General features: G+C 39.7%; 1 protein-coding gene across 3 annotated transcripts in view; it reads right to left on the reverse strand.

The window, feature by feature from the left end:
* LRIG3 (leucine rich repeats and immunoglobulin like domains 3) overlaps positions 1–12644 on the reverse strand; it is a 52747-nt gene that overhangs the window by 11003 nt on the left and 29100 nt on the right. For all 3 annotated transcript variants that reach the window (XM_043564693.1, XM_043564694.1, XM_043564695.1), the window contains 10 exons: positions 11260–11391; positions 10329–10472; positions 9173–9316; positions 8727–8870; positions 8190–8333; positions 7189–7269; positions 6239–6310; positions 3779–3850; positions 3117–3280; positions 512–832 (listed from right to left, as the gene is read on the reverse strand). In XM_043564693.1, coding sequence (XP_043420628.1) covers positions 512–832; positions 3117–3280; positions 3779–3850; positions 6239–6310; positions 7189–7269; positions 8190–8333; positions 8727–8870; positions 9173–9316; positions 10329–10472; positions 11260–11391 — 1418 coding nt within the window. The remainder of the gene's footprint in view (positions 1–511; positions 833–3116; positions 3281–3778; positions 3851–6238; positions 6311–7188; positions 7270–8189; positions 8334–8726; positions 8871–9172; positions 9317–10328; positions 10473–11259; positions 11392–12644) is intronic.

Below are 12644 nucleotides of genomic sequence, written 5' to 3' on the forward strand. Positions count from 1 at the left end.
TCTGCTTGCACGCACACTCTCCAAAAATTAAAAATGAAAAAAAATGGGGTGCCTGGGTGGCTCAGTTAAGCATCGAACTTTGGCTCAGGCCATGATGTCATGGTTTGTGAGTTCAGGCCCTGTATTGGGCTCTGTGCTGACAGCTCAGAGCCTGGAGCCTGCTTCAGATTCTGTGTCTCCCTCTCTCCCTGCCCCTCCCCCACTCGCACTCTGTGTCTCTCTCTCTTTCAAAAATAAATAAACATTGCAAAAAATTAAAAAAAAAAAAGACTAATACATTGTGAACTCCCAGGAGAGCAAAGAGTGTCTGATTCAGTCCTGTGTTACCCACAACGATGGGGTCCTCAACACAATAACTGCTTGCATAGATGCCAAGACTCTTAATTTTGCAGAGAGGCAGAGAAGGGAAGGGTTAGGTGGGAAACTCTGAGCAGAAGACAGGGTCAGGATTAAGAGAAAACCAAATCTAAAAGGCGTCTTTAAATGCAAAAGGAAAAGTCAGACCACATACTATTTACTGTGAGCTTGGCTTTGACAGAGTAGGATGAGCCAAAGTGATTGGAGATGACACACTGATATCTCCCCTCACTGGTGAATTCCACGCTGCGCAGCCGGAGAATGGTGGTGTACTCCATCACCTCGCCGCCTTGGGCCCGCAGGTGTGCGTAATTTTCCATTTCAGCATCATGCAGTAGTTCATTGTCTTTTTTCCAAGCAAAAGTCATCGGGGAATCACTGCTGCTGGCAGCCGAGCAGATAAAACTCAAATTGGAACCTTTTATTGCCGACTGTGTTTCTGGCTGAACCGTGATCTGGGGTTTAGGAAAATCATCTGTTCAAAATGGAGGGGAGAAAACAAAACAATTTTAAGGCTCGAGAGTCCAAAAGGTACTCACTTTTTAATACCAAGAAACCCAAAACAAATGAGGGCTTAGGTTTTACCCTTTGTGTATGTTTCACAGATGGACTAACAGTCTTAGTGTTGAAATGATGGCCTGGGAGAGTGTTTATCAACTAATTTGTTCACTTCAAAGAGAGACTGAAACTTATTTATCAGTCACTAACTGAGAGGAGACTGCTATTTTGGAAGATAGGTTATCCTAGGCCCCTTATGCTTTTTTCATACAGATACAAGAAGAAATCAGTTATGGAACTTCCAGGCTCAGAGATCATACTTAAATGCTACTTGTTTTGGGGAAGTGCGATTTTTTTCCATGTTACCCATGAGTAAGCAGCAGGGAAATTAAGAAATCACTATCACTAAAGACAGCAATTAACACCTCATTTACCAAAGACAGAACCCATATTAAAAAGCAGTAATTTTTAGATACAGCAGAAAAAGATAATCCTGCAGTGAAAGAAAAAGCATCTTTCAAACTTCCTGTGAGACCCTGGCTTCAGCCTGGGGTTTCGGGTGGACAATCAATCAGGCTGCTGTGCTACACTGTTGGAGCTACATTATAATTAGAGCTGAGCAACTCTTTCATTCCAAACAGCTATTTTTAGTTCTGTTACTTTTTGGAAAAGTTACCTTCTTGAACTGCAGTTTCTTGGAGATGGTCTAAACCCAGAAGGAAAACAGCTTAGAAATACTGAAATGTATTATTTGGGTGCTCTAGAAAAACAACTCGTGAGTGTGTGTGTGTGTGTGTGTGTGTGTGTGTGTGAGAGAGAGAGAGAGAGAGAGAGAGAGAGAGAGAGAGAGAGAGAATGATTATGTATACCTCTGTGTCTACACATGTGTGAATGGGGCATGGGAATGTTCTGATAACTCCAATGCTGCACACTTCCAATACCATGCTGTAATCAGGATGGTTTCTTCTTCCGTGGAATTATTCTAAAATTCTCATCTGGTATATCAATGTTTAGATCCACAATGGAAGGAGTGACAGAAAAATCTAAGGACACCATATGTACGTCTCAAAGTAATCGCGTTCCTATCTTGAGACTAGAGAACTGTGAAATAAGCACCATGGGAAAGGCATGGCTCAGGCCCTTCTAGATGAGTGCCAAAAGCTTATTTAGATCCAAAAGCTACATCAGACATTTTATTTCCAGAAACCGTTGGCACTGTTTAATGCTGCAACCTAAAAAAATATATTTTTCTTGTACTTGACTAAACAATCGCAGGCAAAGCAGTTTCAGATAAATTTTTAAAGGCCAATGTAAAATTAGGTTCTGTAATATCTTAACACACATGCTAAAATTTAAGCACAAGTCGATTTCGTGTTCTATGTGCACATTTATTTTTACAAAGGTCTCCATGGTGGTGAATAGTAAACAGCAATGTGGTGTGGTAGACAGAAGCCTGCACCAGGGAGATGAGAACCTGGGTTTTGATCCGATCTGCTGACTAGCAATGTGAAGTGTGAGATTTCTGACACTGAGATTCTTAGATGCTATGACAATGGACCTTACATTTATTTATAATAAATTCAAACTTTCTGCTCCTTATAGTGCTTTACCCACCAGGAGCAAAATTGTTAACGGCCCATCAATCATAAGCAGATAATTTTTCTCTTTCTACTCTTAATACACAGCATTTACACAGGGGTTAGTTCAGCCTCTCAACAACCCCACGGTTGGGAAGGGAAGTCCACAGAGTTCCCATTTCACGGACACAGAGATTGAGATTTAGGGAAGCAGGAGGGCTGCCCCTGTCCTTCAATTCTCCCAAGATCCAATGTCCTACTCTTTCCATCAAACCACCCTGATGTCAAAACAATGACATTTTGGAAAACTCTCATCTGTAACATTAAAATCATCACGATAGATCCATTTACATCTACCTCAGCAGACACGGAAGCTTCATTAAGAGACCAGGAGCTCAGGGGGCGCCATTAGGGATGGCCCAGTCTGTTAAGCATCTGACTTCAGCTCAGGTCATGATCTCACAGTTCATGAGTTTGAGCCCCGCGTCGGGCTCTGTGCTGACAGCTCAGAGCCTGGAGCCTGCTTCAGATTCAGTGTCTCCCTCTTTCTCTCTGCCCCTCCCCCACTTGCACTCTTTCTCAAAATAAATAAACATTAAAAAAAAGAGACAGGGAACATAAGCTTATTCAAAACCATTAGCTGGAGGGAAAAAGAAGGAATGCAGAGGCAACAGGTACACTCACCACACACAAAGCCATCCGGGCTAACAGCGAAAATACTTCTTCCTTTTAGCAGCTGAGGATGGGCACAACTGGCATTTACAAAGCTCTGAAAGTTGTTTTCTGCCACCCACTGTGGGAGCCATTTTAGCTGGCAATCGCACAAAAGGCTTGATGTATTTAAATGCCTGAGGAGAGTAATTATGTTCAATTTGTTTTATATGAAATGCAGATTCTACAAGTAAACTAACTCAAGTAAATATTAACAAAGCAATGAACGTGGAAACCAAATACACACACCCTATGAAATAAATATTCTCTAGTCCACCTTAAAATGTAAGAAATGTATTAGCACCATGTTGTTTGTTCTTACCGACCTGCTGAGGGAGAGGGACTGATGATATATCAAAAATCTCTCACTACTGAAGACCTGTTACTGGGATATTCATTGCCCTGCATTAGGTCCCAAAAATGTAAATTGCAAATTCCTAACAGAAACAAAAAGATACTCCTCTTTTCGACCAAAGGAATAACCAATTCCCTTTGCTTTCTGGTATAAAAATTAAGTAATGCTAAGGACATGCTAGACACTTTTCATAGACACGTGATCTAGGATGACCTACCTCATAAGAGCTCCCCCCACCATGTTTTATTTGAAACCCTTGTAAGGAAAAAGAAAAGCTTACAATTGCTGAAGTTTCTTCATCTGTGAAAATGCATTGCCTTGTAACGACATGATTGCGTTGTCACTCAAATCTCTGAAAACAAAATACATTAGAGAGAATTATGGTCACTGCATGCCCCAGGGAAAGGCTGGGCCCACACTCCTCACCCCATTCACCGAACTACTCCATGCGCTAAAATATATAAACCATGCAACTCCAGAAGAACACAAGAAACTTAGATCAAAGAACAAGAATATCTATTTGTATCAGAGGTAGGTTCTGTTATAGTAAAAGAGATTTGCTTTATATCATTATGTACAGGTTATTTGACTCCTAAGGGCCTAAGCTGTTCTGCTGTATTTTTTTAAATAGTTATATGGCTTGTTCTGCTGTGATACTTTATTGTTTCTCATTATTCAAGTTAGTAACTTGAGAAGTTAGAACTTCAGAAGTTACTGAGAGTAACTTTTAAATACACAACTAAAATTCTTCATAGTTATCCTTTTTAAAAAACCCATCATGCATCAAATCCTTTCTATGACATGCACTGGGTTAAATGACTTAACATTTACTCCTCACAGCAACCCAAAAGAAGATGGTTTTACTACCTTGTTCAGCATGACAGGCACAGCTAAGATGCAAACTCCATTAGTTTCAATTTCATAACCTATGCTCTTAGCAGCCCATTCTGCAACACACATGTATGTCACTGCTAAAGACAGTACGGTGTTTAGACGAGATGTACTTGCCGTAACACACTCTGGGAAGCGCATTAGTAAAACCAGAGAATATTCTAGGCTGACTTTATTTGTAACTAGTACCTACAAGCAGTTTGAATTAAAGCACTCTCCACAATGATTACTACTCTGGTTTTCTTTACAGGTCAGAGTGTACAAAAAGGATTTTGAATGAGATGAGGGGCAAGAGAGGACAGAGTGAAGGTACCAAACATGGGCAGAGAAAGAGGCTGGGAGAGTCAAGAAGGTTTAGAAAGCTAAAGCCGAGGTCAATACTCCACTGATCCACTAATTCCACTTTCCCAGAAATGGAATGGGTCAGATGACAAACCCTTTTGGCTAGTTTCCCTCTGAAAGCAATTTGTTTCAAGAAGTCCAGCAACACTGGCCCGCCCTTCCAAATTCTGCAATGCAGAATCACCCTCCTCCAGCCCGAACTGTTTCTGTCGGTGTGGCTAGTCATCCAAACCTCCCTCAAACTAACAAGTGAGTCAGAAGACAACAAGGTGGTCGTGGATAATGGTGAAATCTTCCCTCTTGATACGCAGTGCAAACACAGGTACAACCAAATGTGTATTGTAAATCAGAACATCTTTTGTCGAAGTTAATAGTTATTAAAACTTTTGGCTACAAACATTCCCTAACAGAGTGGAGACATTTAGTATCACTTTGTACTTTTGCTGGACAAGTATAAAACACAGATCCAGTTGTAAGAAGCTGGTCAGTTCAAGCTCATGCAGGTTTCGACTCCTACCAAGGTTGGCTAGCTTGCCTTCCTAGTGGCTGGAAATATCTGAGTCCCTGAATGTAATTTCAAAACTGTGTGCCAGGAGTTGCTAAGAGGGGGTGGTGCAGAGCTCGTGGAGGTGAGAGCTGCTCGGCACAGGGACGCCTATGGCAGAGGCAGCCCCGGTTTGAGTCCTACTTCTGTCAATTGCTCGCCGATGGACTGGTAGCAAAATGGAAAAAGAGAAAGAACAAAGGTGGAAAATGGACTGTCTGCTTTACAATTAACCACAACAACAAACTACTAAAAGCCTCCCAGTAGTGCTACTAGTCTCCTAATGTCATGCCTGACAACCGCGGGGAGTGGTCTTTGTATCTTTAAAATTCAAGTCACCATCTTAACTGTTCGATGGAACCAATGGACACTCTGGACTTCCATTTCTTCACTTCAAAATAAAGGTAGTAATAGCTATTGAATAGTTTTTCCTTTTTTAGAGACGGAGTGCAAGCAAGGGACAGGGGCAGAGGCAGAGACAGAATGTTAAAGCAGGCTCCACGCTCAACCCTGAGCCCCATGTGGGGCTCGATCCCATGACCCAGGGATCACCTGAGCCAAAATCAAGAGTCAGACACTCAACCAACTGGGCCACCCAGGTGCCCCTGAATAGTTTTCTCATGAGGATTAAATGAGACTGTATATAAATACCTGGCATAATGCCTGACATGGATATACAATAAATGGTAGGTTTTTGAAAACTAAATATGTCACCGCTTGAGAAAAATAACTAAAAGAAAACCCAATAACGTGCAGCAATGTCCTCAAATGCAAAGGAAAATATATACCTATATACTGCCATGAAGATATAGATAGGTAGACAAATAGGTACAGGATAAGCAGATGTGTACTTTATGGTACAGAAAGGATGCCAACAAAATTACATTCTACTTTATCTTTCATGACACATAAGTAGATAACCATCTCAGATTCCTTTAGGGTAACTAAATTCCAGTCACTCACAGATGTTCTAATGCGTCCAAACCAGTAAAGGCTTTTTTGGTAATAGATCGAATCCGGTTCCCCTGGAGTATTCTGGGAAAAAAAAAAATTACATTGGAACAGTTAAAGCCATTTGGGGATGGAATTCTCATGAAAAGAATTGCTTTTAAAATCATTTGGGAATAATTCGATTTTCTTCAATTAAATAATGTATCCTGTAAAAATGTTATCATGCCATCTATTTCAGTAATACAGTTCAGCACGGTCTCAAAGCATTCAGCAGAGAACTCAGCAAAAGTAGGTATTTAGTAAGTTACTCTGGCAGTTAAATTAAAGCAGTGATTTTGAAAGTCTTTTTAGGAAGAGGTAGAAACTTTCTTCCAAGTAAATGGTCTCAAAAACTATAATCAGTAAAGAAGATATAGTGGAGATCTTCTCTTTACCCTTCCTCCCCATGGACACTTTCATCATCCACAGAAGCTTAGGGCTATATGAAACTCAACCCGAAAACTTAAAACCCAGAATCTGGCCATCTACAAGGCCACTTTAAGGCTAAATAGAAGCAGGTTTTCCTCCTCTACTGCTTGGAACCTACTGCAGTACTATCAGTGGACACTGGGTCACTCCACTTAAAAACTCCTGTGAGCAGAATACAACTCTGAAAGGTTCAAAATGGCGGACTTAGTAAGCATATTAATTTTTATACAATGATAATCCCAAGAGCCTAAGCACTCAAAACAATTTAACACTCTTATCTAGATATTAAAATAAGTTACAACTCACCAAAGTGTTGAACAAAACCACCATCCCAAGGAAGAAAAGCTAATTAATACCCATCTTGTGTAACAATACTCATTTGGGAAAATGTCCAAGGGAAACAACCAGATATAAAGCCTCTAGTTCTAAACTCTTCCAAATGTGAACGTGTAAGTCAGAGAGAGTGAGACAAACATGAAGCAAATCCCACTCACAGCCGCCTCAGTTTGTCAAGCCCAGAGAAAGCACCGTTCATGTCTTCAATAGTCCAGGAAATTTCATTGTTCTTCAGATCCCTAATTATTGAAAGAAACATTACTGAAACTGGTACCAGATATTTAACACAAGATACAAACACTCCCCTTAGAGATATGCTCAAAAAGCTAAGATCACCGCCCAGGTGGCATATAATTTGTAACAAATTCTTCATGATCCCTCACATCATCTCTACCCCTTTCAAAACAATACAAAAATTTCTCTCTCCCTGCCCTCCTCCCTCAACAACATTTTAAGTTTTGCTGCCCCAAAATCAAGACAGTTGAACCTGTCCTATTAATTTCTCTATCAAGATGACTCAATTCTGAAAGACCTGAACAGTCTGAAAAATACATTAAACTTTAAAACCACAGCTCCAACCACATTAGCAGGAGTTGGCCAAAGCACACAGCATGTTTTTCAATTATGTCATGCTTCAAATAGTGAATGGAGCAAAAATTTCTGACAGTGCAAAAACCAAAAACCCACTGCATAACATTAAAATGAACATTTCAGAGATATTTCAAAGGTCAATTAATCCAAAATTTTCTCTTAGGAGATGGATTAAATCTGGATATAACTTGTATGATAAACAGGCATCTTCCTTTGCTGTCCTTTGTGGATCTTTTCGCTCTGGGTAATTTCTAATCTGCATTTTTATAAAGAAAAATCAGTGGATTTACAATCGTTTCCCCTTTGAGCAGTTACCAACTTCCTGGAGATCTTGAGAAGGCTAAGTGTAATCACCAAACCAATCTGATCATTGTCCTTTTTAATCCCTCTAAGAAACACATATGGATGAAATGGACCTATTTTAATCAAACTGATCTGGGAAAGATTAAGACACTACTTCTGAGGCTGTAGATATTTCCTTCACAACAAAGGAAATCTGCTTGGAGAAAAGTGGGCACATTTAGGAACCAATTAGGTTCATGTACGGAGAGCAAAATGTGTAACTTACAAAGTCTTTAAACTGGAAAGCCCCCGGAAGGCACAATCAGCAATGTAGCTGACTTTGTTATTCCCAATGTGCAGTGTATTTAGTAAGCTTAGGCCCAGGAAGCTTGAATCATCCAACCTCGATAAGTGATTGAAAGTTAGGTCCCTGTAAAAACAAAAAACAAACAACAGCTTTTATTTTCCAATTCAACACAACGATTTGTTTTCTAAACAACAGGTGATATATGTAACCACAATAATTCTTATTTTGACACTCTGCCTTCTTAATAATACTCAGGTAAACATTGTTTCTAATCCTAGTAATTAAAAAAATTCTCTTTATTTGAAAATAACCGTCACTGATTTAGCCCATGTGCCCCAGAAGTCAAATAGCAGAGTTGGCTTCAACTTATCACAACAAAAATATGACTAGGTTGCATGTGAAAAAAGCTGTCACCTTGGAAACTTTGTTATGAAAATTTCACAGATCAATGGTAAGAAGCTCATGCTCTGGCATGATCCCTGCTCTCAAACCTGGGGAGAATAGAAGGCAACTCACAGCTCACTGAGTTTCTGGCAGAACTCCCAGGCATCAGGGCTGATCCTGTTGATGGCATTTTGGCTGAGATGAAGTTCCTGCAGCATCAGCAAGCCGTAAAGCCAGCCTTTGGTAATCTCTGTTAGGTTGTTATGGTCCAGCTGCCTACATTTACAATAAGAATCAAAAGCAGGATCAAAAGTTCATTATCTAGTCTTTTCAAAGGAGACATATGATTACAACCTATTACAATATTCCTATTGTTACAAGATGTTTAGCTTTTGTGATATAAAGGCATCAGCCAAAAGTACCATGTGCTTCTAAATTTCAGTCACATTACCTGAAACAAAACTGGGTATTAAATGAGGAGACTGTAACATAGGATTTCAAATAAAGCTAATGCATGTTCACTGCATGGTCCATGGTCGTACTACCTAAGCAGGAACTGTAGGATAAGCCATACTTACAAGATTTCCATGTTGCTCAGCCCCCAAAAAGCTCCATCCATAAGTTTTGTTACTCCATTTCTTTGCATTTTCAGAGACTTCAGAGCACCAAGCCCTTGGAATGTGAGCCCATCTACATTTCTAATCTTGTTTCGGTTCAGTTCACTGCATTGGGTATAACAGTTAAACGGTTAGCTTATATGACAAATTCTGGAGTTAGTAATAAAATGCAACATTACTATAATATAGTTAAACCAGCCGGTGTTAAATTACATGGAATGTTTTAAATTACTAAACATTTTTAGTGAGAAGAAGTTTGATTTATTAGCAGTGAGGGCATTTCCTTCTGAAACGTGTGATGTATTTTTAGAATGAAATACTGAAACTAGACTACACTTTAATTTCTAAATGGTCATCTACTCAGTATATTTGTCTCTAAATTATCCAGAGTGAGAATACCGAATATAATGTTAAAGCATGAGGTCTATTTCGGGGGCAGGGCCGTCAAGCTTAGCTTGCTTACAAAAGTTGGTTGGTTACTCTCTTTGACGATTCTTTTTATGTTTAATGCTTTCTCTTTAAGGCAGTCCTTTTCAACCTTGGTTGCACACTGGAATCACCTGGAGAGTTTTAAAAATTACCGAAGCCTGGATCTTACCCCCAGAGGTTCTAATATAATTGGTCTAGGGTGTGGCCTGGACATTGGGATTTTTAAAAGCTCCCCAGTGTCTATAATGTGCAGCCAAGGTTGAAAACCACTGTGTTGCAGGAGCCTGTTCACAGATCATTCCACTGCTATTAACGAGACAATTCTCTGCAGCCACTTAAGCTATCAGAGCCTCCTGGAGTTGTCGGTATTATTCTCATAAACCACAGCTGTTGAGAGTCACCCACGATGTCTTCTGTGCCACAATGACGCCTTTGTGTGGAGATTGTTCAATGATTACACTGTGCATTCCTTCAGTAACAATCTAACCTGCCCTGTCAGGCAGGAGTCTGCACTAGGTGACTGTGAAAGCTCTTTCCAATTCAGAAATTCTACCACTCCACCTCTCGATGGAAAGACAGCCACATCCTTGCTTCTAAACTCCTTTGGCCATGTTGTGGATTTTCGGCAACAGATGCCAAGGGTTAGGAGGAGCTGAGGAAACAATATCTAAGAGAACATTTTACTTACAGGTGTTGTAGTTGGGACAGTTTAAACATCTTGGGGGGGATAGCCGGGATTCGGTTCCTGTTCAGCTTCAACACCAGGAGTGTGTTGGCCAAGCTGTCAAAATACCCAGGTTCCATCGAAGTGACCCGGTTGCTGTTGATGTACCTGTTAAAAGTTTGAAGATGAGCTGCTCTTTCCGGTTCTTTGGAAAGTTAAAGCACAAACATTCTTTGTGTTATAATGTCCAGAGAACCTAACTATCATCTGTAACAATGGACACTTTAAAAATTAAGTATTCAGGTCCTTGTGGACCAACGCTAAACTAGGGTTCACACGTACTGCTCAGGAAAGAGTGACTGGAGTATCTGAAGGTTATACAAGTTTGTTAGGGATGCTTATCCAATTTTTATAAAATTCACTTACTAATGAAACAAGCAGTGGTTTAATTTTTTCAAAGGAGCACTTTTAACTCCACCTATTTTTTCTAACACTCAAAGGAGGTCTAATTTTTTTTGTTTACATTTTTTTTTAATGTTTATTTCTATGAGAGCGAGCGAGCATGGGGGCACACGAGTGGGGGAGGGGCAGAGAGAGCGGGAGACAGAATCCAAAGTAGACTCCAGGCTCCGAGCTGTCAGCACAGACCCTGCCGCGGGGCTCGAACTCACGAGCTGTGAGAGCATGACCTGAGCTGAAGTCAGACACCCAACCGACTGAGCCACCCAGGTGCCCCGGATGTCTAAATTTTTTGTAATCCAAAAGTACAACAACAAAATAAAGATTGTGGTTATTTGGGCTTACAGCAAATTACACATCAATAAAAGTTAAATGGCTGATACACCAGCAATTTAAAAAAAAGGCAGATTTTATTATATCCTAAAGTTGATTTTTTGTTATTATTACAATGATATTTTCATCATAGGTGAATATTTTTGTTAAAGAACTGACTTACAGATATTTGAGTTGTAGGGGTGGAAGGGGAATTTTAAGCTCTGAAATATTATTGCTGCTCAGGTCCAAAGTTTCGAGGGATTGAAACTGTTTCAGATGTTCAGGTAATACTTCAACAATCCTGTTTCCAGCTCTGGAATTTAAGGATAACACAGATGACAAGGTTAATAGTACAACAATCTGAAAGGCCATTCCTAATTTGTTCTTCAGAATTATGGAAAATTGATTGCTCTAAACTGTACTTTTAAAAGTTAAACAGCAACTCTTAAGTCACTTCAATTTTGCCTTAAACAGTAAATCATAATATTAGAAGGTATGAAAAACATTCCTATGTAAATCTGAATGTGTTTACCAGTTGTGGTTACCTAGGTGCTATGCACTTAAACTGATTTTTCTTTATGTTATTTTATTACCAGTCCTTCTTATCATTTTATTATATGTTATGTAAAATGACTAGCACTGAGTTGGCATTCTAGGTACTGGTGTGTTAGTTCCCTATTCTTTTTCTTGATTCCTAATCTATTTCTAATTCTTCTCCTGGAGAGTACCCACACTATAGGTACCAATAACCTTAAAATAATCATCAGGTTGGGGTTATTTTTTAAAGCCACGCTAGAGAGCTCTCTTTTCTTTAAGAGACAGCAAGTTTCAATGTATTGCTATACAGTCTTCAAAAGCAGTGGATGTGCTCCAGGGCTTTGAATATTATAGAAGTATTACATAAAAAGCACACCAGTCTAAAGAATTCCTAGAGAACTAGATTAATAAAGTTTGACATTAACAGCCTTAAACACCTGACCATGATGACCAATATGGTAGGTAGCCATATGTAGCACTTTAAATTAAATTTAAATGTTAAAACTCAGTTCCTTAGTCACAGTAGCCACATTTCAGGTCCTCGACATGTGCTTGGTGGCTGTCAAATGGGTCAGTGCACATACAGAATATTTCATCACTGAAAGTTCCACTGGTGCACCCTACATAGATCACAAATGAAAAACGAAACAAAAAAAGAGGCCAAGTCAATCTCTTAAAAGGTCATTAACACAACAGCTTTCAAAGGGAAAGTCAGCATTAAATGACAATCTTGCTAGAGAACAGGAATCAAACTGATGTGCGAGCCATCTTATTTGTCATATTAGATCAGGAAGTGTGGACTTCTTAAACCATCATTTGGCGGGGGAAAACAACATGTCAAGGTAGGAAGCTAGGAAGGCCAGGATGAAAACAGAGTCCACCTGCAAAAAAAGTCTCTTTACAATCCAAGGAACAGTGAAACAATCTGAAGGCTCTGGGCAGAACTCAGAAACAGGATGAAAACAGAGTCCACCTGTAAAAAAAAGTCTCTTTACAATCCAAGGAACAGGGAAACAATCTGAAGGCTCT

The sequence above is a fragment of the Prionailurus bengalensis genome, chromosome B4 (assembly GCF_016509475.1).
Source record: "Prionailurus bengalensis isolate Pbe53 chromosome B4, Fcat_Pben_1.1_paternal_pri, whole genome shotgun sequence".
Lineage (NCBI taxonomy): Eukaryota > Metazoa > Chordata > Mammalia > Carnivora > Felidae > Prionailurus > Prionailurus bengalensis.